Source organism: Elgaria multicarinata, chromosome 2 (genome assembly GCF_023053635.1).
Source record: "Elgaria multicarinata webbii isolate HBS135686 ecotype San Diego chromosome 2, rElgMul1.1.pri, whole genome shotgun sequence".
NCBI lineage: Eukaryota > Metazoa > Chordata > Lepidosauria > Squamata > Anguidae > Elgaria > Elgaria multicarinata.
The window spans coordinates 179,720,773-179,745,134 of NC_086172.1; the positions used below are offsets into that span (position 1 = coordinate 179,720,773).

At 50.8% G+C, this 24,362-nt stretch overlaps 1 protein-coding gene across 20 annotated transcripts in view; it reads left to right on the forward strand.

Moving 5' to 3' along the window:
• Window positions 1-23,872, forward strand: part of TRIM9 (tripartite motif containing 9) — an 87,835-nt gene extending 63,963 nt beyond the window's left edge. For 2 of the 20 annotated variants that reach the window (XM_063118251.1, XM_063118265.1), the window contains 8 exons: window positions 2,834-2,991; window positions 7,058-7,196; window positions 13,754-13,942; window positions 16,691-16,726; window positions 19,544-19,567; window positions 21,346-21,649; window positions 22,982-23,144; window positions 23,670-23,872. In XM_063118251.1, coding sequence (XP_062974321.1) covers window positions 2,834-2,991; window positions 7,058-7,196; window positions 13,754-13,942; window positions 16,691-16,726; window positions 19,544-19,567; window positions 21,346-21,649; window positions 22,982-23,144; window positions 23,670-23,732 — 1,076 coding nt within the window. In that variant the 3' untranslated portion in view covers window positions 23,733-23,872. Of the gene's footprint in view, window positions 1-2,833; window positions 2,992-7,057; window positions 7,197-9,511; window positions 9,518-13,753; window positions 13,943-16,690; window positions 16,727-19,543; window positions 19,568-21,345; window positions 21,650-22,981; window positions 23,145-23,669 lie in introns of all 20 variants that reach the window. The other 18 variants (XM_063118261.1, XM_063118263.1, XM_063118267.1 and 15 more) reach the window with 14 other exon arrangements.
• The last annotated feature ends 490 nt before the right edge of the window (window positions 23,873-24,362 follow it).

Sequence of the window (24,362 nt, forward strand, 5' to 3'; positions counted from 1 at the left end):
AATGGCGGGCGCGACGGCTCTCCATCTGAGGCCATCGCGCGCTGCGTGTGAACTGAGGGGGAGATCTCGCGATGAAAAAATCGCGAGGTCTTCACCCCTCCCTCCCGCTAGACCGCTAGACCTAGCTAAGGCCATAGAGCGCATTGCACTAATCCAGCCTTGAGGTTACCAACGCCTCTACCATCGTATCCAAGTTATCGCTGTCCAGAAGAGGCCGTAGCTGGTGAGTCAGTAAAAGGCACTCTGAGCCACCGCGGCCGCTTGGGCCTTCATCGACAATGATGGATTAAGCAGTCCCTCCAAACTGCAGAGCTGACCTGTGAGAGGGAGTGCAACCCCGCCTTGAACAAGCAATGAGCCTGTCTCCCAGACTTGGGAACCGCTCACTCGCAGGGCTTCTGTCTTGCCAGGATTCAGCTTCAATTTATTGGCCTTCATCTAGCTCATTACTGTTCAGGTACTGACCCAGGACTTGCTGAGCTTCTCCTGATTCAGATGTCACAGGGAGACAGAGCTGTGTGTCATGAGCGGACTGATGGCATTTTGCTCCAAACCCCCTAATGACCGCCCCCAGTGGCTTCGTCTAGATCAGCCTTCCTCAACCTGGGGCGCTCCAGATGTGTTGGACTGCATCTCCCAGAATGCCCCAGCCAGCTGGCTGGGGCATTCTGGGAGTTGTAGTCCAACACATCTGGAGCGCCCCAGGTTGAGGAAGGCTGGTCTAGATGTTGAACAACGTTGGGGTCAAGATGGTACCCTGCCACACCGCATGCCCCCATCTCTCTCTCTCTCTCTCTCTCTCTCTCTCTCTCTCTCTCTCTCTCTCTCTCTCTCGATAAAGGTCATCCACCAGGGCGACCAAGGCTGATTCAGTCCCGTAACCGGACAAAACCCAGATTGCAATTATGGGCATACAAAATACACTCAGCCCTGATACCACGTTAGAGACAGAGGGAAATAAGCCCAATGCGGACATCGAGCATTTGCCATGCATTTCAAGAGATGTGCTTCTGAATTCATACCAAGTGCGAAAGCAAGGATAACCCCGCAGGGGAGTAAAAAATAGCCAAAGGCAAGGGTGGAACCAAGTCATCTTCTACAATAATATTATTAGTAAAAGTTTTATTAAAGTGCCAGCTGCCTTACGCATTTTGAACGCGGTTGCGTTCTTCCTCAGGGCTTTATAACGTTAGTTCAGCTGTCTGCAGAAGCTGCTAAGGTTCCCTCTTCATCACCACTGTTAAAGCTGCAGGAGCTATACTAGAGTGACCAGATTTAAAAGAGGGCAGGGCACCTGCAGCTTTAACTGGTGTGATGAAGGGGGAATTTCACCAGGTGCTGCATGCGTACAAATGACCCCTGCTGAAATTCCCTTTTCTATGAAACTGTTAAAGACACAGGAGCCCTGTCCTCCTTTTCATAGGGTCACCCTAGCCTGGCTGCCTTGACCCTGACTCTTCTGCTCATCTTTGTCAGCTCTGTTGCATTTCTACCCAACTAGCGAGCAGCAGAGGCTGTTTGTGGGGTGCCCCATCTGCACCCCACCCCACCCCACCCCACCCCACCCCACCCTGTGGCATTTTGCAGCCTTACAAGGCAGAGAAATCCAGGACTCTCCCTTCAAACATGCAGCTGTAACCAGCAGGGTGTCTGACTGGGAGGGAATGGCAGTCTTCTGGTGAGGGAGTGACCTCAAGTGGCCTTCCGGAAGAACTACAATTCCCAAGGTCCCTTTGAGGGACACCGTGAAGCAGTTTATTGGGTGAAGTTTGTAGTAATAATAATCGCATTTATTGAGCTTTTAAAAAACCTGTTCAATGCACTTCCGAGCCAGAGTTTTAGTATTATGAAAGGGTTACCCCAGATCTTTACGCCAGATCGGATAAAATGTGGGGAAAAAGGAGAGTTTTAGCTTGTTTTCTCAGAGTTACCAGGGAACGAGGCCGGCACACTTTCTGTGGCCGCTCATTCATTAGAGCAGCCTTCCTCAACCTGGGGCGCTCCAGATGTGTTGGACTACAACTCCCAGAATGCCCCAGCCAGCTCTGGCTGGGGCATTCTGGGAGATGCAGTCCAACACATCTGGAGCGCCCCAGGTTGAGGAAGGCTGCATTAGACAAAGGGCTGTGGCTGAGCTGAGATTTGGCCTCGTGAGGGGTAATCTGGCAGGGGCGTCCACCTTTTCTCTCCCAGCAATACCTCTGGAAGGATGCGTCATCCTGACACAGCATCATGCAAGCAGAGGCATTGCAGAGGAGAACTGCTCCAGGGAATTTCAGTTTTGCCATTGTTGTTTATTAGGGTGACCCTATGAAAAGGAGGACAGGGCTCCTGTATCTTTAACGGTTGCATAGAAAAAGGAATTTCAGCAGGTGTCATTTGTATATATGGAGAACCTGGTGAAATTCCCTCTTCATCACCACAGTTAAAGCTGCATGAGCTATACTAGAGTGACCAGATTTAAAAGAGGGCAGGGCACCTGCAGCTTTAACTGGTGTGATGAAGAGGGGATTTCACCTGGTGCTGCATGGCTACAAATGACACCTGCTGAAATTCCCTTTTCTATGCAACTGTTAAAGATACAGGGGCCCTGTCCTCCTTTTCATAGGGTCACCCTAATTAAATCCAAATGTAGGTTCTTGCATGGAGTAGGGGGTTGGACTCAATTGCCTTATAGGGCCCTTCCAACTCTACTATTCCACAATTCTAGGGTGCTAATCTCTTCCCCCCCCTCCCCAACCGCAGATGCTTGCAGCCAAATGCTTGCAGAAACGGGAGGCTCGCATTTCCTCCGTAGCTGGCGGTAGAAGGGGTTACACTAATTTCTGTTTAGCTTCTTCCCCAGTGCCGGCACCCCCAATCCTTCAGCTGGAGGAATGCTGCACCCACAACAACAGCGCTACCTTGTCCTGGAAGCAGCCCCCTCTCTCCACGGTGCAAGTGGAAGGGTACATCCTGGAGCTGGATGATGGGAACGGTGGTCAGTTCAGGGTGAGTATTGTGGGGAGGCATCCCTACGGGTTGGAGGTCAGAACAGGAGCGCTCCGTATGCACAGAGTTAGGCATCAGTTTTGGATGCAAGATGATATCTGTGGGATGATGAGCGCCCATCCTCTTGGAAATGTCCTACAGATGTCGGACCTGGCCACGGTGACACATGCCTTACTTACATCCCGATTGGATTACTGTAACGCGCTCTACGTGGGGCTGCCTTTGAAGAGTGTTCGGAAACTCCAGCTGGTTCAAAGAGCTGCAGCCAGAGCATTGACCGGGGCTGGTTACAGGGAGCAGACAACTCCCCTGTTAAAACAGCTCCACTGGCTTCCAGTCTGTTTCCGGGCACAATTCAAAGTGCTGGTTATGACCTATAAAGCCCTATATGGCTTGGGTTATTTGGGTCCAGGTTATTTGAAAGACCGTATCCTCCCTTATGAGCCTGCCCGTGCTTTGAGATCTTCTGGAGAAGCCCTTCTTTCAGTCCCACCTTCTTCACAGGCACGCTTGGTGGGAACATGGGAGAGGGCCTTCTCGGTGGCTGCTCCGGTGCTCTGGAACACTCTAGACTGGCTCCCTCCTTGATGGGCTTTCGGAAGCAGGCTAAAACTTGTTTTTTCAAGCAGGCCTTTGGAGAATAATCCAGCCCTCCATCTATGATAATGTCTTATAATTTTGTTGTGTATTTTTTTAATTGTTTATGGTTTTGTTTCCCTCCCCCCCCCCCAATGTATATTTTAAACTTTGTAAGGCAGCCTTGAGGCCCAGCATTGGGCAAAAGGCAGGATACAAATAATAATAATAATAATAATAATAATAATAATAATAATAATAATGATGATGATGATGATGATGAGGGAGTCAGCTTGGTGGTCTCCTCGCTCCTCTGAGCACTACAAGTTCCAGGAGTAGCCACTGTAGTAGGCACGAAATGCAGCCTGCTGGCCACAAGTGGCTACGCAAGCCTCGCCTGCTGTGGTGGCGCTGTCACGTTCCAGGGCGTGGGTGGCAGGGTCCCTAGGCAGGAATGCCGGGGCCGGAACGGACGGAGATGGAACGGGCTTGGGTGGTTGGAAGACTGGTGGAGCAAGCTAGGAGTGAGGCACGGCTCTCGGGTGGCAGAATCCAACAGAGAGGCAGAAGGCAGATCCAGGAAACAGGTACAAGGTCAGACACAGGTTCAGAATCCAAGCAGCAGCCAGAGGCAGAAGAGAAGTCCAGTCCACAAGTAGGCAAGGGCCAGGCAGGGAGCAAGGCAAGAAGCAGAGTCCAGGAGGAACAGAATCCAAGCAGGGGCCAGAGGCAAATGTCGATGGTCAAAGGCAAAGCAAGGTTCAGGCACGTACCAGGTAGCGAAGAGGGCAGAGGCATGGTTGAGACAAGCAAAAGGTCCGGCAAGGCAAGATCTGCAGTAGCAAATGGTCAGGAACCAGCTGCAGCTAACATGACAGACCATGTTGCTATGGCAAAGGCTGAAGGTGAAATGCAGCTTTTATATAGGCCCTTCCTGGCAGCTCCCAGCTGTTCTGCATGAGGCCACCTGGGAATGCCAGCTGGTCTGGGCCTGAACCCTGCAAGGCTTTACCAGCCAGGGCTCGCATCCTGTGAAACCCTGCGGCTGCTTATATGCCAAGCTGCCGCCAGACGGTGCTGCAGGACAGATCCTGACAGGCCCTCAGACGCCCAACATCTGCCCACACCTAAAAAAAGGAGAAAAGGGCTGGGGGGACCTGTTCTAGGAACAAGCTCTATGATGCGATAGAAACCTTGTCCCTGGAATGTCCTAGAAAGCCCTGCTTAAAGGCTCCAACCAGTTTCCTAGGATGCTCTCAGGTGCTCTAGGAACAAGACTTTTATGGCAGGACCCATAGAGCATGTTCCTAAACAATTTCCCCCTTCTTTTTGGGTGATCAGCTTGGGGTGGCTGGAGAGGGAAGGGGGGCTTCAACGCCTTGATGCTATGACACAGAACAGATGCTGTTGCTACAAGACCAGGATCTGTGGCTCCTGGAGTGTGTGAGGGTGAGTGAGTGGTGTGTGCGTGATTGTGTGTAAGTGAGTGTGATTTATCCAGGGGAAAAAGGCTGAGCTGAAAACTTCATCTCAGTCCTAAAACCAGCAGAACATGAGCTGCCTGTGAGCATTTTAAGCATGTTCGACAAGAACTAGGTGTGTGCCACATACCAGGAGGGTGGAAATATTTTAAGAAGAGCCTTAATGCTGGATCAGACCAAGGATCCATCTAGTCTAGCTCTCTGTTCACACGGGGCCAACCAGCCCTTGGCCAGGGACCAACAAAGCAGGACATGGTGCAACAGCACCCTCCCACCCATGTTCCCCAGCAACTGGTGCACCCAGGCTTACTGCCTTGAATACTGGAGATAGCACACAACCATCAGGGCTAGTCGCCATGGAGAGCCTTCACCACCAGGAATTTATCCAGTTTTGTTCATCTTCCAACCCCTTCCAAGCAGTGGTAGACACTGTTAAGTTTGGAAGACATTGGTCACTTGGTGAAGACTTTTGGCAGAACCATGATTTAACATGAAGACTTCCTGGCTCACAGCCGCTGCACTCAACTACCGTGCTACACCACCTCTTGGCTGCATCACACCAGCTCTCCGGAAAAGGGCCTATTACTTTTTGACCTGTTTCTAAACAGACTCAGGGCCCGCTAATGATTTGCAAATGTGGAAGGCGAATCCGTCCGCAAGGCTTTTGAGCATCTGATGCAGCCAAAGTTGTGCTTGACGAGAGCCGTAGCTCAGTGGTAGACCTGTCCAGAAGTCCCAATCCGTGGCATCTCAAATTGAAAGAATTGCAAGTAAGAGGAATTGCAGATCCCTGATACCTCGGACTAGAATCATAGAATCGTAGAATAGCAGAGCTGGAAGGGGCCTACAAGGCCATCGAGTCCAACCCCCTGCTCAATGCAGGAATCCACCCTAAAGCATCCCTGACAGATGGTTGTCCAGCTGCCTCTTGAAGGCCTCTAGTGTGGGAGAGCCCACAACCTCACCAGGCAACTGATTCCATTGTCGTACTGCTCTAACAGTCAGGAAGTTTTTCCTGATGTCCAGACTAATAACACTACCAGTCAGAGCAGGGCCGGCCCTACCATGAGGCAGAGTGAGGCAGTCGCCTCAGGCTGCAAAATTTGAGTGTCATAAAAGGGCAGCAAATTGTAAGTTATTTTACCTTGTGTTTCTACTGCCACGGAGGGCGAGAGGTGATTATGGCGGTTTCTGCCACATGTTCTAAAATGCTTCTTCTAACATTAGGCATTGTGTACCTTGATTGCACCTCGGACAGGAAAATGACTTGCTCTAGACCTGAGTCAGAGAAGTCAGGCACAGGAGCAGGGTCTGTGGCTAAGTGGTGGAGCATTCGCTTTGCATGCAGGAGGCCCCAGGTTCGATCCCTGGCGTCCCCAGGTAGGGCTAGGCAAAAATCCTGCCTGAAAGCTGTTGCTGCCAGTCAGGGTTGGCAATACTGAGCTAAGATGGACCCAGGGTCTGGATCAGTCTAAGGCAGCTTGCGATTTTCCTAAGGCAAAATAAATTGGGACCACAATACCTGACGGAACGCCTCTCCCGACGTGAATATACCCGGTTGCTACGTTCAACATCTAAGGTCCTCCTCTGGGTGCCTTCTCTGAGAGAGGCTCGGAGTGTGGCAACGAGGGACAGGGCCTTTTCGGTGGTGGCCCCCAGACTGTGGAATGATCTCCCTGATGAGGCTTGCCTGGGGCCAACGCTGCTATCTTTCCGGCGCCAGGTTAAGACTTTCCTCTTTGCCCATATGGCGGCACATCTTAATCACCCACATGTTTAGTTTTTTAACAGTTTTTAATGCTTTATGTATGTATGTTCTGTGTTTTAGAATTTAAAATTTGGTATACTTGTTTTTATCTCAATTTTAGAATTTCTGTAAACCGCCCAAAGAGCCCATGGCTATGGGAGCGGTATATAAGTGTAATAAATAAATAAATAAATTCTTGGGTGGATGGTGGACCAGTGTTCTGATTCTTGCTAAGATGGCCGCCTGTGTGTTTGGTGTTTAGGAGGTGTACGTGGGAAAGGAGACCATGTGCACCGTAGATGGACTTCACTTCAACAGCACCTACAGTGCTCGGGTCAAGGCCTTTAACAAGACTGGGGTTAGCCTGTACAGCAAGACGCTGGTGCTGCAGACCTCTGAGGGTAAGTCATGGCTGCACAGATCTTCCTCAGAGAAGTGGAGAGGCATTTACACACACACACATACACACACGACCTGTTCAGATGACACACTAAGCCATAGGCTGCTAACCCTTGTGCAGCAAATGGTGTTTGTGAGCGTGTTCAAACCCTGGTTAAGTAGCCATCATGGTTAGGAATGATGCACACAACCTGCTATGTCGTGGTTCACACGACACGCTGAGCCATAAGGTTTAGCTCAGAATGCCTAACCCCCATGGCTTAGCGTGTCGTCTGAACAGGGTCACCGTGTTTGCAGGAGGGGCAACTTCATATGGCCGATTACTGTGGCCGCTTCGGCTAATTTGCCTTTCCAAACTAGAATCCCCCCTCAGTCCCACACCTGGGAAAGAATGGAAGCCAAGTTGCTAAAGAGAGCCCTGGTCGTTTTTGCCTCGATTCTTAAAAGACGCTGCACAATTGGCTGTATTTTCCCGAGTATGCAGAAATTGTCTCAAGGTCCACAGAGGCTTTATTTATTTTTTACCCTTGGGTGGAAAACGGCCCTGCTTGTCTTTCTTGGCCCTCCTCTGCCCCCTCCGTGATGCAATAAGGGTGGGTCCCTGGGAGAAGAAGTCCGTGGCCTTGCGGTCCGGGAAGATGCTAAATGACCAGCCAGAGCAGCCTTCCTCAAGCTGGGGCGCTCCAGATGTGTTGGACTACAACTCCCAGAATGCCCCAGCCAGGGCTGGGGCATTCTGGGAGATGCAGTCCAACACATCTGGAGCGCCCCAGGTTGAGGAAGGCTGAGCCAGAGAGTTGTAGTTGACGGCCCAGTGCCTCTCTCTCCCTGGATATACACCCACATTCATCTCTATATCTATAACTATATTGATATCTATATCAATATAGATATAGCACTCTTCAAATACTTGAAAGGTTGTCACACAGAGGAGGGCCAGGATCTCTTCTCGATCCTCCCAGAGTGCAGGACACGGAATAATGGGCTCAAGTTCAAGGAAGCCAGATTCCAGCTGGACATCAGGAAAAACTTCCTGACTGTTAGAGCAGTACGACAATGGAACCAGTTACCTAGGGATGTGGTGGGCTCTCCCACACTAGAGGCCTTCAAGAGGCAGCTGGACAACCATCTGTCAGGGATGCTTCAGGGTGGATTCCTGCATTGAGCAGGGGGTTGGACTCGATGGCCTTGTAGGCCCCTTCCAACTCTGCTGTTCTATGATTCTATGATTCTATGATCTATCTTTCTATACACATACATACGTGCTTAGGGATCAGCCGCTGGGCAATCCCCCAAAGGTATTCATTTTATGATTTTTTACTTTTAGAACATGTTAGGATGACCCTATGGAAAGGAGGACTGGGCTCCTGTATCTTTAACAGTTGTATTGAAAAGGGAATTTTAGCAGGTGTTCTTTGTAGGCATGCAGCACCTGGTGAAATCCCCTCTTCTTCATCACAACAGCTAAAGCGGCAGGAGCCCTGCCTGGCGTGACCAGATACAAAAGAAGGCAGGGCTCCTGCAACTTAAACTGTTGTGATGAAGAAGAGGGAATTTCACCAGGTGCTGCATGCCTGCAAAGGACACCTGCTGAATTCCCATTTTCTACACAACTGTTAAATATTCATGAGCCCTGTCCTCCTTTCTATGTGGTCACCCTAGAACATGCCCTCCTTTTCTTGAAGCTTATGCATAAAGCACCAAAGTCAAAAGAAGCTAGAGTGACCCTATGAAAAGGAGGACAGGGCTCCTGTATTTTTAACAGTTGTATTGAAAAGGGAATTTCAGCAGGTGTCATTTGTATATATGGGGAACCTGGTGAAATTCCCTCTTCATCACAACAGTTGAAGCTGCAGGTGCCCTGCCCTCTTTTACATCTGGTCACTCTCGTATAGCTCCTGCACCTTTAACTGTTGTGATGAAGAGGGAATTTCCCCAGGTTCTCCATATATACAAATGACACCTGCTGAAATTCCCTTTTCTATGTAACTCTTAAAGGTACAGGAGCCCTGTCCTCCTTTTCATAAGGTCACCCTATCAGAAGCAAATTCCATTTTATTCCTGTAGCAACGGTGGTGCTAAGATTTAAATGAGATTCAAAGGTGGATTCCTGCATTGAGCAGGGGGTTGGACTCGATGGCCTTATAGGCCCCTTCCAACTCTACTATTCTATGATTCTATGAAACACAAAACTGCACTTGCTCAGAGTATTTCTTCTTTAAAAACAATAACAACAAACAGTCAGGATGTGCAAACAGGATTTTGTTTGTTAGCTTTATTTTGCTCTATCATCAGAAATGTAGAAGCAGTTGTAAAGGATGTAGTGGTGGGCAGGAAAAGAAAAAAATTAGTTGTGTGCTTCACAATTGAAGTAATGCACATGGCTGTATAAAAGGCTGCACCCTGTAAGACCATGACGTCCAGGGTCAAAAATTACCTAGCTGCATCTCTCCTCCCCACTTTCTTAATAATATCTGGGGCTGCACTCCTATGCATGTCAAGACAGAAAAAGTCCTACAATCCTATGCATGTAGAGATAGAAAAAAAAAGTCTTATAACTCCAGCCAGCTATGCTGGGTGTTATAGGACTTTTTTTTCTGTGTGAACATGCATAGGATTGCCCTCTAAATCTCATCTTCCTGGTTTTTGAACTATGAGCTTTGCTCAAAATAACACAAAGACAGTTCGTGGAAACGTTCTTAATATGACTTTCCTATCATACACCTCTGTACAACTCGCAATGACGTGGGTCGAACCCTCCCACCGAGATGTGAGTCAATAAAGAGTTTTGCTGTGTAATCCAAAATAAAAGTTTATTCAGTAAATAGACACCTCTTCACATCTGAAGGGAGTGTGAATGCAAGGAGCCATCCTCTAAGCTTAATTAGCCTAACAAGGGAAGGCAGTTGGCTATCAACTAAATGGATGGTTTCCCGTTGTGTCCAAGAGGCTTTTACCAGACTCCTCCTTCAGGGAGGGTCTTCAAACTGCAACCACGGGAGAGTGGCTAACCTAGTGGACTGCCTCCCACCTCGTCTAATTCCGCCTGTTTGACCCTGCAGTGGACTTTGGGATCGATCATTTCTGATGCTCCCTCCCTCTCTGACAAAGACTGAGTTCCCAGAGGGGTGGGAGAGGGAGAGGAAGATCTCTGAGCTTAGGCCACCTGTATGATAAGCTCCTCGGAAGATTCCTCCTTGACTCCTGGAGAATCTTGGACAATTTCCTCCATTGCTTCATGTCTTGGCTCGTTTTCTCCTTCTTTTGCCTCCAAGTCAAATTTGGAATCCACACCAGGGAGACTGGGCCTTATCCTGACCTAGGGTGATTATGGGAGCTGTACTCCCAACCCTCCTCTGAAGGAGGGCAACCTCCTTCAGAGGAGGGCAACCAGGATGATCAGGGGTCTGGAAACAAAGCCCTATGAAAAGAGACTGAAAGAACTGGGCATGTTTAGCCTGAAGAAGATAAGATGGAGGGGAGACATGAGAGCACTCTTCAAATACTTAAAAGGTTGTCCCACAGAGGAGGGCCAGGATCTCTTCTCGATCCTCCCAGAGTGCAGGACACGGAATAACGGGCTCAAGTTAAAGGAAACCAGATTCCAGCTGGACATCAGGAAAAACTTCCTGACTGTTAGAGCAATACGACCATGGAATCAGTTACCTAGGGAGATTGTGGGCTCTCCCACACTAGAGGCCTTCAAGAGGCAGCTGGACAACCATCTGTCAGGGATGCTTTAGGGTGGATTCCTGCATTGAGCAGGGGGTTGGACTCGATGGCCTTGTAGGCCCCTTCCAACTCTGCTATTCTATGATTCTGTGATTTAGCCAACGTCAATCAATATATATATACCAGCCATTCCCATAATGGGTGGCAAAAATGACTGGGACCCTAAATTATCTCACTTCGTTGAGCACGACAGGCCCTGGGCCAATTAATCCATTCCTGGCAGAGTGTGGAGATGGTTTTCCTGGGGCTGCATGAAATGATGCACCAACGACAAGCCACGGGAGGAGTGCCCACGCTCATGCTGCCTTTCCCTGGGCGTTGACAGCACTGGTCTAATCCCTTCACTTGTCCTGTTCCAGCTGAGCTCCAAGTTGCCTGGAGCTGGGTGAGGTTAATGGAGAGAATCAGCTGCAAGGAACATCAAGCTGGAAACGCCGGGATACTGTATGACCACGGACAGCTCCATGGGGCTCCAGTGCTGCTCCTTGCTGATCCCTGCCCAATTCTGCCCCACAAGCAGTGGCAAGGAATCTCAAGAGACAACATTTTTAAGGTGTCTTCTGAACGGGCCGACTGTGTAGTTCACATCACAATGCCTGCTCTCTGCCTTCTCCGGTGGGGAGGAAAACTTATTCAGCCCTAGGAGGTTGTTGGGTTGAGTCAGGCTCCTGACCTGGAATTCCTGAAGTCTACCTGTGCTCCCACTTCTAGCATCAGAGTCTGGTAACTCTTCCTCCCTCCCTGAGAATGTAGAACCACAGCTAGAAGTGCATATCCGAGCAGCACCTGGGTCGAGAGCAAACCACTCTGGCACCAGGCTTGGATGGTGCAATCCTGCCCCAAGTTCTGCCACCCAAGCCTAAGGCAACGGTGGAACCAGGGAGACCAGCAAAGGGATGCTGAGGCAGCAAAGGGAAGCCGTGGGCAAGAAGGGCGGATGGATAAATGACTTTCCATGATTGGAATTGTACATTTTGTGAATCTGGTTTTATTATTTATTATTTATTTGGAGTCTCTTTATCCTGCTCCTCAGCCCCCAAAAGGCTCCTGGAGCATTTTACAATCAATCCAGACAAAGACAGTCCCTGCCTGCAGGCTTACAATCTAAAAAGGCACGGCATACAAGGAAAAGGAGAAGGGGAGGGAAGAGGAAAACGTCTTCCATGGAGCAAAAAGCACACTCAGCAGAGTGGAAGGCAATTCGAAACCCCATCAATGGGGTGGGGGAAGGAAAATAAATGACACCGAGGGGGACATGGTTTTGAAATGGGACAGTCTGCTGTTGTGGCGTAAGCCACTGGAAAACGCAGTACCACCCCCACCCGGCATCACAAACGCATTGCTGTTGTGAGCCCAATCTGGGTTGAACTTGAGGGACTAGATATGGTCCCCACCATATAGAGATATGGTCCCCATACATCTTTAGGGCTGCGCTGTGGAGAAATGCTTTTTTATTTCTGCACAATGGGGGGCTAGGAAGTTGCTCAGTTAGTAAAACAATGGCAGAGGGCTAGCTTGGGCAGTTCGGATCACGCTCTTGTGACTAGAGAAAATCCCTTGCAGTCATTGCACAGCGGCTAACATGAGCTCGTGGGATGTATTTGGCGACTGTGCCGAATTCCTCTCTCACGATCCTTAACTTGCAGGCTGCGAGATCTCTAGCCTTTTATGGGAGTTTCTGTAAGGAAAACGGGTTGGTGGGAGACGTCCGTGCGATGAACAGATTATGGAGACGAAAAGGAACTCTCTGCCCAGAACAATGGAGAAATTGCAGTCAGAATAATGTATTCAAATTGGTCGTGGATAAAAATAATAATAATAATTAAAAATGATGTTCTGTTGTTTATTTATCCACCAAATCTCCTGTTTCTACTCCTTTGGCCAAATACTGGAGCAGGACATGGGGAAAGCCGCCAGGGACTTGTGGCCGTGGAGAAAACGGTGGAGGAGAACCCTACGCCAATTATTGTCTCTTCTCTTCTTGGCAGCATTTGAACACATGTCTGTCGAGTTATTTCTGCTCATTAAGGGCTAGGAACTCGCTCCATGACTAAAAGAACAGCGGGGAGGGTGGCGCCCCCTAGAGGCCACGTGCTGTGCTGCAGAAGCCTAGCCTTGCATGCTAGTTGGTAGGGTAGGTCCCTCCATCCCAGTGAAGGCTGGTGGCCCCCATACCAGCGGCAGGGCCGGTGCCAGACTATTTTGCACCCTAGGCAAGTGAGCTGCTTTCACCCACTCCCACCCCCACCCCAGTGTACCGGGGCACGGGGTGCCATCTCGCCCACCCAGCCAAAGCGAAGCCAGGACGATGGGGTGGGGGGGGCGGCTTCGGAATGGCGTGCCCGGCCGGAAGCCACTCTGGGAAAGCGACTTCCAGGCACGCTGTTCTGAAGCCGCTGCCCCACCCCCCTACCCCAGCATTCTGGCTTCGCTTCGGCGCCCACCCAGCCGAAGCGAAGCCAGGACGCTGGGGCAGGCAGGCGGCTTCAGAACGGCGCGCCCGGAAGCCGCCCTCTCAGAGCCATTGTGGGAGAGCGGCTTCCAGGTGCAGCGTTCAGCAACCCCCTTACCTTGGCGCTCTAGGCGGCTGCTTGAGTGGCCTCTATGGTAGCACCAGCCCTGACCAGCAGGGCAATGAATCCGCTCCAGGTTTCAGTCAGACCCAGCCAGAACTCTAAAGAAACTCTGCATGGAACCGCCAGTCTCCTCTGCTCCACCCCCTTGCATTTATACAGGTCCAGACTTCCGTGCCTCGCTGGAATCACGTCTCAGGTAACCGCCTACAAACGGAGCTCTGACTCTGGCTTTGCCTTGATCTTGCATTTAGACTCCGAGCCTGAGGAGCAGGCCCTGACTTTCCCCGTGCCTCTGGAAAGGCTGCAGCTGCGTAGAGCGAGTCCCTTCTCTTCTACTCTTAACCTGCAGAACAGCTTTCCGGGGAGGTCCTACTTTGAGCTCAGATCCTCGTCCCACCAAATGAGCTTGCACTCCTCTTTGCAATCTCTGAATTCGGCCGGTGGGTGAGCCCAGCACGCCTGGCGTTACCGCTTGGGCTGCGCTTCTGGACGTCCCCCCCCCCGTTCTTGTTTTGGGCTCCAGTTCTTGTTTTGTGGCTGGTTTGCTTCTGCTTCTCCTGTTTGGATTATTTTTTGGCGGGGGTGTCCCCCTCCCTCCCTCCCTCCCTCCCGTTCCCACCCCTCGCCACCCATGACGTCCGTGTGAGACAAGAGCGAGTGTTCTGTGTTGTCAGCGTTCCGCTTTCCGCCGTGGAGGAAGCTCCAATGACGTAGGCGTGTGACATGTTTGTTTCTGTATAACGAGTTTGTAGTCTTGTCGAAGTGCACGGACAAGCAAAGGCCTGGGCTTTGACAGGGGGGCAACTGCTACTGGCAGCCAGTCTTTATGGCCATGAATCCAGAGTTAGTATAGGTTAGTCTTTGATCCAGCAAAGGGATTTTTTTTTAGAAGATCGTTGAAACTATTACTAGATCCGCTATTAAAGCTATGGATTGATATCATAACAGAAGATGCAGAAGTTATCATTGTATTACCCATCATACATCCAGGGCAATGTGTCCTCCCGACCTGTAGGGGGCGCACATTTGCTGTAAGTCCAGCAGCGCATGGATCCTGCCCAGGTATGATTTAATCTGTGGAGAGCAATCGCTTCCCTCCTCCAATCTCGGCAGGTGACCTTGCCCGTTTCTTCTGCTTTCTGCTTCCCCCACGGAATCCCCATGGCTGCCATTAACATCTATGGGAGAGGGTTACAGGTCTACCATTGGGAAACTGTTGAAGTATGGCAAAAATGGCTCCTCACCCTTGGTACTGTGGTCACCAGCGTCAAGGGGCAGGTGTTGACCCCAACCCAACAGAAGCTCTGAATGCCACTTCCTTTCTTTCTCCCACAAAAGTCAAGGGCAGCCATCCACGGTTATGGGTGAAGTGCAGCCCATCAAACTGGTGGGTGTTTCATTAGCCACAGATGCAGGTCAGATTTCAACACACACACACACACACACACACACACACACAAGAAATCTAAGTTGAAGTCCTCATGAGAAATCATTTTCAGTGGGCTTGCATCTGTGGAATGTCCAGTCCAGCTGTGGCCAACCTGGTGTCTTCCAGATGTGTTGAACTACAACTGCTATCATTCCCATGATACAGTCTGATGCTGCAACTGGAGGGCACCAGGTTGGGGAAGGCTAAGGTAGAAAGTCTTGTGCCCCAAGGCAGTATTTCCACCATGGATGAACCCACTTCCCCTAGACCAAGGGTGAGCAGAAGGTAGATCTCCAGATGTTCAAGATTTCATCTTCCAAAAGCCCCTGCCAGCATGGCTAGAGGTAAGGAATGCTGGGAATACCACTCTCATCATTGGCCATACTGCCTGGGAATGATGGGAGTTGTTGTCTGACACATCTGGAAGGCACCGGGTTGGGGAAGGCTGTTCAAAAAAAGCTGATTAGCACCTGGGGCTGAAATCACAACCTCTGACTTGCTTCTGGATTTTGCAGCATTGAATCTTAACTCACGGCTGCCCCTACCATGAGGCAGAGTGAAGCAAATGCCTCAGGCGGCAGAGGCTGGGAGGAGGCAGCAAGGTGTTGGGGGAGCTGTGGGCAACATGGCTGGCTCTGCACCTCCTAAGCTAGCCTGCTGCTTTCAGATGTGGGGAAGGAGGTTTTCCCATCAGCGGTGTTGAAGAAGACGTATTGGCCGGCCTGTGGCTTTTCTACATGGAATCAGAGAGGGCGCCATTTTGTTCTTTTGCCTCAGGGCTGCCTTGAGCCATCTCGTTCTTAATCCCTGCACAGGGGCTGCCTCGGGTGGCATCGACGCCTCTCAGCCCTTCCCATCCCACCTATGCAACATTTTTTACCTTCCCTTTTTTTTCAGATTCTCCCATCGCCACAAGCTTACGCTGGTGTAAACCCCATTGGCATCTGCCTGACACCAACGTAAACTAAAGGAGAATAACCCTGACATATACTTTTTTGTTCCGTCCACCCCATAATTTGGAATGAGGAATGACGCAGCATTTAGGTTGGTGCGCTACACCAAGGGGCCACGATCCCCGCCTTTCTTCTTCTTCTTCTTCTTCTTCTTCATATTTTCCCCATTGTGCTTTATGGGTTCCACATCTCATTGCTTTCGTGCGACTGGCTTTTGATATTTCCCGTTTCTGAACGTTTTGATCTTGTGTCCAGTGTACAAAGAGTTAATGACTCTGCCCTGCTTCCTTGTATGTGGAGTTTGTATCTTTGGAGTACGCTGGTCCTAAGCTTGAGTATGAGGGTGGGGGAAATACTGGAGGGCTGGAGGGGAAGCCGAGACCGCGCACCCCAACTTTTGCTCCCCTGTGGGATATTTATGGAGAAGTTGTATGATGGCAGAACACCCAGATTGTAAAGACTGCAATTCCTGAAGTTGCTGAAAGCCCAGTTTCATTTAAAAGGCCTCTGCTGAAACCCAGATGAACGGAGCGGCGTGCATTTCTCGCATCCACAGGTAAAATTCTGAAACCAGAATCCACAAATTTATGCATCTCATCCACCAGCGCTCTTCTGAGGGTCTTTAACCCAGAGCCCCGTGGAATATGCACACGGCTCTGCTTTCACGCCAGCCTTCTACTATTTGAGTGACTTGGGCAATTGTTTTAGGCAGCTCCCGTCCACAAGCGCTTTTGCCTTATTTCCGTCACATGAGTCCAGTTGCCGTTTCTTAGTGCCGAAGTGTGAAATGTAGTATCTCTTTATAGGTTTTGAGACCCAGTCGGGACCTTTCTCCCAATTAGGCAAGTATTTCCCTTTGACTTCAGTGGTGTTTCCTTTGTTTTCGGTCACCCGTTCACCCCTGACTTTCTTGTGTGTATCTGGCAAAGAGAAGCACGTAATGTTCACTGCCAGAAGACGTCTGTCCTGGTTTGTCCAGACTTGTTTGTAACAACCTTTGAAGTAGGGAGAGACACAACCCAGGAAGTTCCAGGGAAGTGATGTCAAAATGAGAGAGGCTATTTATAGCTGCAGGCCCCAAGGATTGGTTCAGTCGACAAAGAAGATGCTAGGCTCCTATAAACACACCGTATGCTTCTACGGTCTTCTTTACTCATTTCAATGGAGGAAACTCCACACATGCCTCTCTTTGCATTCATGGAGCTTCCACTGTGCTGTTTTGTGCTTCCCAGAAGAAAGGAACCAAATCTCTGCAAATTAGGACCCATTTTATTGAGTTGGTCTGGTCAAGGCAGTTAACCAAGACTGGGGTCAGGCAACTGATAGCTCGGAGTGCAAGGAGAAGTCTACACCGATCTAGACAGAGAAACAGGTATTGAGGGAACGAATGAGGAACTCTGTAGGGGAAAGCCTATGCAATCAGGAAGCAAAGCAGGCAAAGGCAAGGGCAATCAAGGATCCAAGTCTGTGAGCAGCATGCAAAAAAGTGTTCTGTAACACAAAGTCTGTGGGAAGGAAGGGGAAGTTTATATACTGATGGGAAAAGAGCAGTGACCAATCACAAAGCAAAGAGCCACTAACGTTTCTCGACCCTCAAGAGGTCTAGGTGGTTTTCCACAGAGGGGCAGCTGCTCAAGGCTCCAGCTGAGCATCGTTTGAGCCAATTGCCCATAGCTGTGAATGTGGAAGCACCCTTCGCTCAAGGGGAGTCATCTAATATTCACGGATGTCTCATATTTATATCCTGCCTTTCTGCCCAGTGGCTCAGGGTAATATACATGCGCTCTCGGACAGACAGAAGGCTGTGAGTGTGGAATGCTCTGCTTATTCTAGGCCCTGCTGGCAAGAGCAAGGCAGGGCAGGAGACGGGCAGAGCAATTTCACCTCTGTTCCCCTGTTTAGATCACAAAAAGCTGCTAGGCAGGCCTCTGAATACATCTAGCGGGCTTACATTTCATTGGGCAGGGAGGGGACCGGAGAGGCCATAAGATTCTGTGTATGGCAACCTTTCCCTTCCCCACAGTGCCCCACCCCCTTTTTCTCCCTCTCCAACTTGCAGTTGCAACCTTCTAAGAGGAATTTTCTGCAGCAGCTGGGGATGGGGATGGGCATCACCCGCAATCATTTCTCCTTCATGTTCGTAGCTCTGTCTACCAGCGCAGAGGAGCGAATCCATGGCATCCTGGGGGTGCCACAGATTTATGGGACCCAGCTGGGGGTTGGACTTGATGGCCTTATAGGCCCCTTCCAACTCCACTATTCTATGATTCTGTGGCACTCCAGATGCTGCCTGGAGGTCATTGGACTTCTCTCTAAAAGCCTTATATTAGGGTGACCATATGAAAAGGAGGATACAGCTCCTGTATCTTTAACAGTTTATTTATTTATTGCATTTCTATACCGCCCAATAGCCGAAGCTATTGGAGAGAAAAGGGAATTTCAGCAGGGGTCATTTGTACGCATGCAGCACCTGGTGAAATTCCCTCTTCATCACAATGGTTAAAGCTGCAGGAGCCCTGTCCTCCTTTTCATATGGTCACCCCATGTATATACCACTTAATACAATAAGATCTCTGAGCAGTTCACGTACAGATATTAAAAAATCACATTTAAATACACTATGGGCATGTCTAGAAGGGGCGATATCCCGGGGATTGTCCCTGTGCGTCCACGTGACGCACAAGGGATCCCGGGACCAGGGAGGGATGATCCCTCCTTTTCCCCGGGATATCACCCTACCCTTTATTCCTAACTTTTCCCGCGGCCTCGGGCTGATCCCGAGACCACGGGACGTGTGGCCGGGTGTCCCATTTTCATCCCTGCTCTTCACGAGTAACTGTGAGGAGCCGGGGCACAGGGCGCGGAGTTCCTCAGGAGCTGTGTGTAGACAAGGGGGACAGTCTCGCGATCATCGTATCACGAGATCATCACCCACCCTGCACACCTCTCGTCTAGCCATGCTCTATGAAAAACCATTTCAGTTGCAATAATAATACCAAACAATACAAGGAACAGCAAGATGGAGCAGCATATGATTCATGGTAATGAATGACATACTCTCTAAGCCTAGGCTTAGAGAGTACAGCCAGCACAGCCCCCCCCCCCCCAGAGAGTGTTATGGCTTAGTGTGGATTTGAACCCCGTTCTCCCTGATCGACATCCACCACACCTGCGCTGCAATTATTACAGCGCAGGTGTACGTTGGCGCCTCTGTACTCTGGATTGCCGGATTCAGTCATTGATCTAGGGCAGTGGTCCCGTAAACCTAGTTTGGATTCCGCCATTATAATAAGTGAAACCTAGGCCTGGTTTTGCTTTTTTCCTGGGTGTGGGGAGGCAGAAGTGTGTTTACTTGTTTGGTTTCTGTTAGAGTTGTGGGAAGGCAAAGCCATCCAAAGAATCACTTTGTCCAGACCCTTCCCTCCCCGTCTGTATGGCTATGTAGTCTTCGGTGCGCATTATGTATAATTACTCAGGGTTTCCATTAACACCAAATGGATGTACCGGCTTCAGTGGAGGGAGGAAAGGAGGGCGGCTGGCAAACAAATCCATGAGCGGAAGCTGTAACGCTCACAACCGGAGCTTTCGGTCTCTCATATAAATGCCTATTTTGCTTCTCATTTGTTCTCCTTCATGCATTGCGCTTGGAATGACAACAGTTGATATTAAAAAACTGGTAGCAGGTACGATGCCTTTGGGTGCATGGGGGAATTGGCGGGCCCGTAAATCACAACGGCTGGTGTAGGGGTGTTGTGTGTGTTTTCCTAAATCTGTATAGCGCATGCATCAGAGAAGCGTGCTTCCTTTGTGTGTTGTCAACAAGGCGAGGTCTCATCATCGAGCCAAAACCATGCCGTTGGAGTTTGCATGTGCCCAGATTGCCACCCCGAAGCGCCACAGGTTCCCAGTGCACCCAGTGAGGCTCAGCATTCACATGGCCTCCTCCGTTCTCTTTTGCACTGGGACAAGATGCAGCACACCCTACAGGGAATACCTGCTTCATATAGTGTGTATGCAGCCTGGGTTGCCACCACACCGCTGTAGAGTTGTGGGGAGACAGGTGTATGGGAAAGAGTGGGCAGGAGAGGGTTGAGACCTCCCCGCTACCTGCCACTTCTCGCTCACAAGCAAGACCCTCCAAATATATACACACACACACACACAGATGCACACACAGCCATCTCTGTTGGCAATGGTTGAGCTTCTCAATTCTGCTGCCAAACATCTAATACAACTTTCTCCAAACTGATGACCACTAAATGAGTTGGACTACAACTCCCATCATCCCAAGCCAACATGGCCAATGCACATGCTGCCCGGGAGTGATGGGAGTTTGTAGTCCAGCACACCTGGAGGGATGCTGGTTAGGAAAAGCTGGACCTAGTGCAACCCCGAAATTCCGAGAAGGCCAGAATTTGCTCCAGCCGTCTGGCACGTGTGTGGGATATACATAATGGTCTTTTCGCCTTGCTGTCTGTGTGCACATCTTTTGCTGGGGAGAGCCAGAATCCTCAGATGTAAATTGAAATGTTGATGTAAGGATTTATAGGCCCAACTTGGGTGTGCACGCACTGCCTAGGGCAGCCTTCCTCAACCTGGGGCGCTCCAGATGTGTTGGACTGCATCTCCCAGAATGCCATTCTGGGAGTTGTAGTCCAGCACATCTGGAGCACCCCAGGTTGAGGAAGGCTGGCCTAGGGGCTGCGTTGTGGGCAGTGTGCGCAGAACCCTCTTTGGGAAGCATCCAGACACTGAAGGGCATCCATGCGTCGACCGTCATGTGTGCTCACTGCACACATGCTGTTTTCTGCTGCCCATCTCTGGTGCTTTTCACACGGAGAGTTGCACAGTATGTACACAGAGGAGGGCCAGGATCTCTTTTTGATCCTCCCAGAGTGCAGGACATGGAATAATGGGCTCAAGTGACAGGAAGCCCGATTCTGGCTGGACATCAGGAAAAACTTCCTGACTGTTAGAGCAGTACGACAATGGAACCAGTTACCTACGGAGGTTGTGGGCTCTCCCACACTAGAGGCCTTCAAGAGGCAGCTGAACAACCATCTGTCAGGGATGCTTTAGGGTGGATTCCTGCATTGAGCAGGGGGTTGGACTCGATGGCCTTGTAGGCCCCTTCCGACTCTATTATTCTATGATTCTATGACACACACGGGCTCAGTGGTTTCCACTCCATTTCAGTCATTCCATCCACTGGGGCTCTAAACCGTTTAGCCGGACTGCTCTGAATAGACGTGTCTTCTTTTAAGACAACCAATCCCACGCCTTCCTTTAGTTCAGCCCCAGAAGCACCCGGAGAACGCCCCCTTGACTGAGCTGCAGATCCAAACACCCCTCCCTGCATGGCAGCATGCGACCCTTTTCGTACCGTCTGCGTGCCCCCGCCTACCCGGGTCCGCCCTTCCGTCCACGCGGATAACCGCTCCACCTTTCGTGTGTCTTGCAGTGGCCTGGTTTTCGTTCGACCCCTGCACTGCTCACTCCGACATCATCTTCTCCAATGACAACCTGACCGTCACCTGCAACAGCTATGACGACCGTGTCGTGCTGGGCAAAACCGGTTTCTCCAAAGGCCTCCACTACTGGGAGCTGTCCATCGATCGCTACGACAACCACCCAGACCCGGCCTTCGGCGTGGCCCGCGTGGACGTGCTCAAGGACGTCATGCTGGGGAAAGATGACAAGGCTTGGGCCATGTATGTGGACAATAACCGGAGCTGGTTCATGCACAACAACTCACACACCAATAGGTAGGTGGGACCAAATCAGCTCCTAAGGTTAAGCAACAAAGATGATTTCCTGACCGATAAAAGCCCAAGGAGAATGAGAGAGAGCAGGACAAACTGCAAATCTTGCACACAGGAAACAATAATATAATCAGTAGGGATGTGCACGGACCCCCCGATCCTCTTCACTCCCAATCCGCAAATTGCGGATTGGGCCCACTCCGCCCCGCCTCGATCCAAATCGGAGCTCCACAGCGGCAGGGAGTGGCGCCAGGTAAGGCCCCTCTCCCTCTTCCCCCTTACCTGTGTCCGTCCCGTCCCGTCCCAGCTTTACTAGAGCCCGCGGCTCAACCAGGAACTGTAGGCCCCAATTGCGGCCTACACTTCCTGGTTGAGCCGCGGGCTCTAGTGAAGCTGGTGACAGGCCGCGACAGACGCAGGTAAGCCCCCCCTCCCCCTTACCTGGCTCTGCGGTGGTGGCGGTGGTGGCAGGGCGAGGTAAACCCCCCTCCCTCCTCCCCCTTACCTGCATCCGTCCGCAGACCCATGGCTGCTTCAACTGAGCCCGAGGCCTCAACCAGGAAGACTGGGGCCAAGGCCTCAACCAGTTGCGGCCTAGTCTTCCTGTTTGAGTCCTCGGGCTCAGTTGAAGCAGCTGCAGGTTCGCGGACGGACGCAGGTAAGATCCCCCTCCTCCTTGCCCCCTTACCTGGCTCTGCTGCCGTCACTGCATGGGCGGCAGCGACAGCGGCAGGGCCAAGTAACCCCCCCTTACCTTTTTTGCGGAGCTCCGGATCGAGGCAAAGGATCCGCCTTCACCTCGATCCGCTCCGCAATGCTCTGCTGCTCCCCCGATCCTCTTCGCCTCTGCCTTAAGGGGAGGCGAAGCCCCCCGCCCCGATCCGCTTCTGCTTCTCCGGTCCAAGGAGAAGCATCCCTAATAATCAGCAAGTTTATTATTCCAGACTATAAAGCAGGCATAAAATAGGGCTTAAAAATTACCCGGCAGAAGGTGCAAGTGAGAAGCAGTAATACAATCTGTAAAACAGCATACAATATTTATATGAAAGGGGAGATTTTTGCAGCAAAAAGTGCAGATCAAAACGAAACCGTTTTTGAACCAACTACTAAAAGATATACCAGATTTGTGAGGACAGACAAAACATGGGTTGGCATTATATGCAGACTAGGCCACTCTCATTCAAACTGACCTACCTCACAGGGATGTTGTGAAGAGCAAACGGAAGGAGGGGAGGAAAAAGAACCATATATGCCACCTTGCGTTCCATGGAGGAAAGGCAGGATAGCGATAGAATTAAAAGAAGGAGAGCAAGGCTTGCTTTTTCTCCCTGACAGGACTGAAGGAGGCATCACCAAAGGGGCCACCGTAGGCATCTTACTTGACCTGAACAGGAGGACCGTGACCTTCTCCATCAATGAGGACCAGCAGGGGCCGGTGGCCTTTGAGAACCTGGAAGGTGTCTTCTTCCCTGCTGTCAGCCTGAACAGGAATGTACAAGTAAGGAGCGGGAAAGGACTTGGGCCGCTGGGGAGAGAGAGCAGGAGGCTGCCATCGCGTGGAATGGGGGGCTCACATCCGTGGCTGGAATGGGGGCAATGTAGGCTGGGAGGCAGGACTGGAGGTGGGGCCGCAGAAATGCAGGAACCATGGGCCTAGGGCAGGTGTGGATGGGTTGTGGCCTACGTCAGCCTTTCCAAACCTGGTATGATGGACTGCAAGTCCCATCATTCCCAGCCAGCATGGCCATTGGCCAACGTAGTCTGGCATGTCTGGAGAGTCCCAAGTAGGGGAAGGCGGGTCTACATTTTAATGCATGTGCCTGTTTCATAGAATCAGTGATCGTTTGCTGGGTATCTAGAGCCTTTTGGGTGAGGCTGATATACAGTATGAAACGTGTCTATGGTTTGGCTTTCTTTCTGTGCAGGGGTGGGGGTGGGAGGGAACCAAAGCACCCCAGCTGTTGTTATGGGATGCGACATGCCACCAGGGTTGAACACTGTACTAAGTGGTCTTTGGTTGTAGGTGACACTTCACACTGGCCTGCCGGTCCCGGACTTCTATAATGCACGGGGTTCCATGCAGTAAAGAGGAAGTGGGTGCCCGCTGGCTTTTTCTCAGGACACATCGAGAGAGCTGCAATGGTTTTCTTCAGGAATTGACCTCGTAGGAGCAAGGAGGAGAATATCCGGTCGTCTGGTAACTCCAGGCCAGCAAAAACCAAATTTCAAAAAAAGGGGGAGGGGGGCGTGGGAATCTAGAAGAAGAAAAGACAAACCAGGTTCTGCACCCTCACGGGGTTGTGGCGACCCCTCTTGGCCTCTTCAACACCCATGTGCTCTGTGTGCGTGTGTGTTAGCTTCGCTCTTTTTTGCTCTTTTGGCTGATAGCAAAGTTCCCGGAGAGCCCGCGATACGACTCTCTGTCAGCTTTTTGGTTTGGTTTTATTTCTGTTTCGGATCCGCCCTTTCTCCTAAATGTGAATCAGATCCCAAGGACGCAACGGCTGCTGTCGGGCCGCTTAGATGCCCCGCCACAAGGGACGGATGTGCTCGGATCACTGCGGATGGAGTTCGCGTACAGCAAACCAAGCGCTTTTAGAAACCGGTGGGCGAGTGAGAATGGCTTCCTGCCGAAAAGGTTGCTGAGTCCGATTGACTTTACCTCCACCATTTCACTCCTCGTGGCCTTTCTCGCTGTATAATATCTTCAAAAACA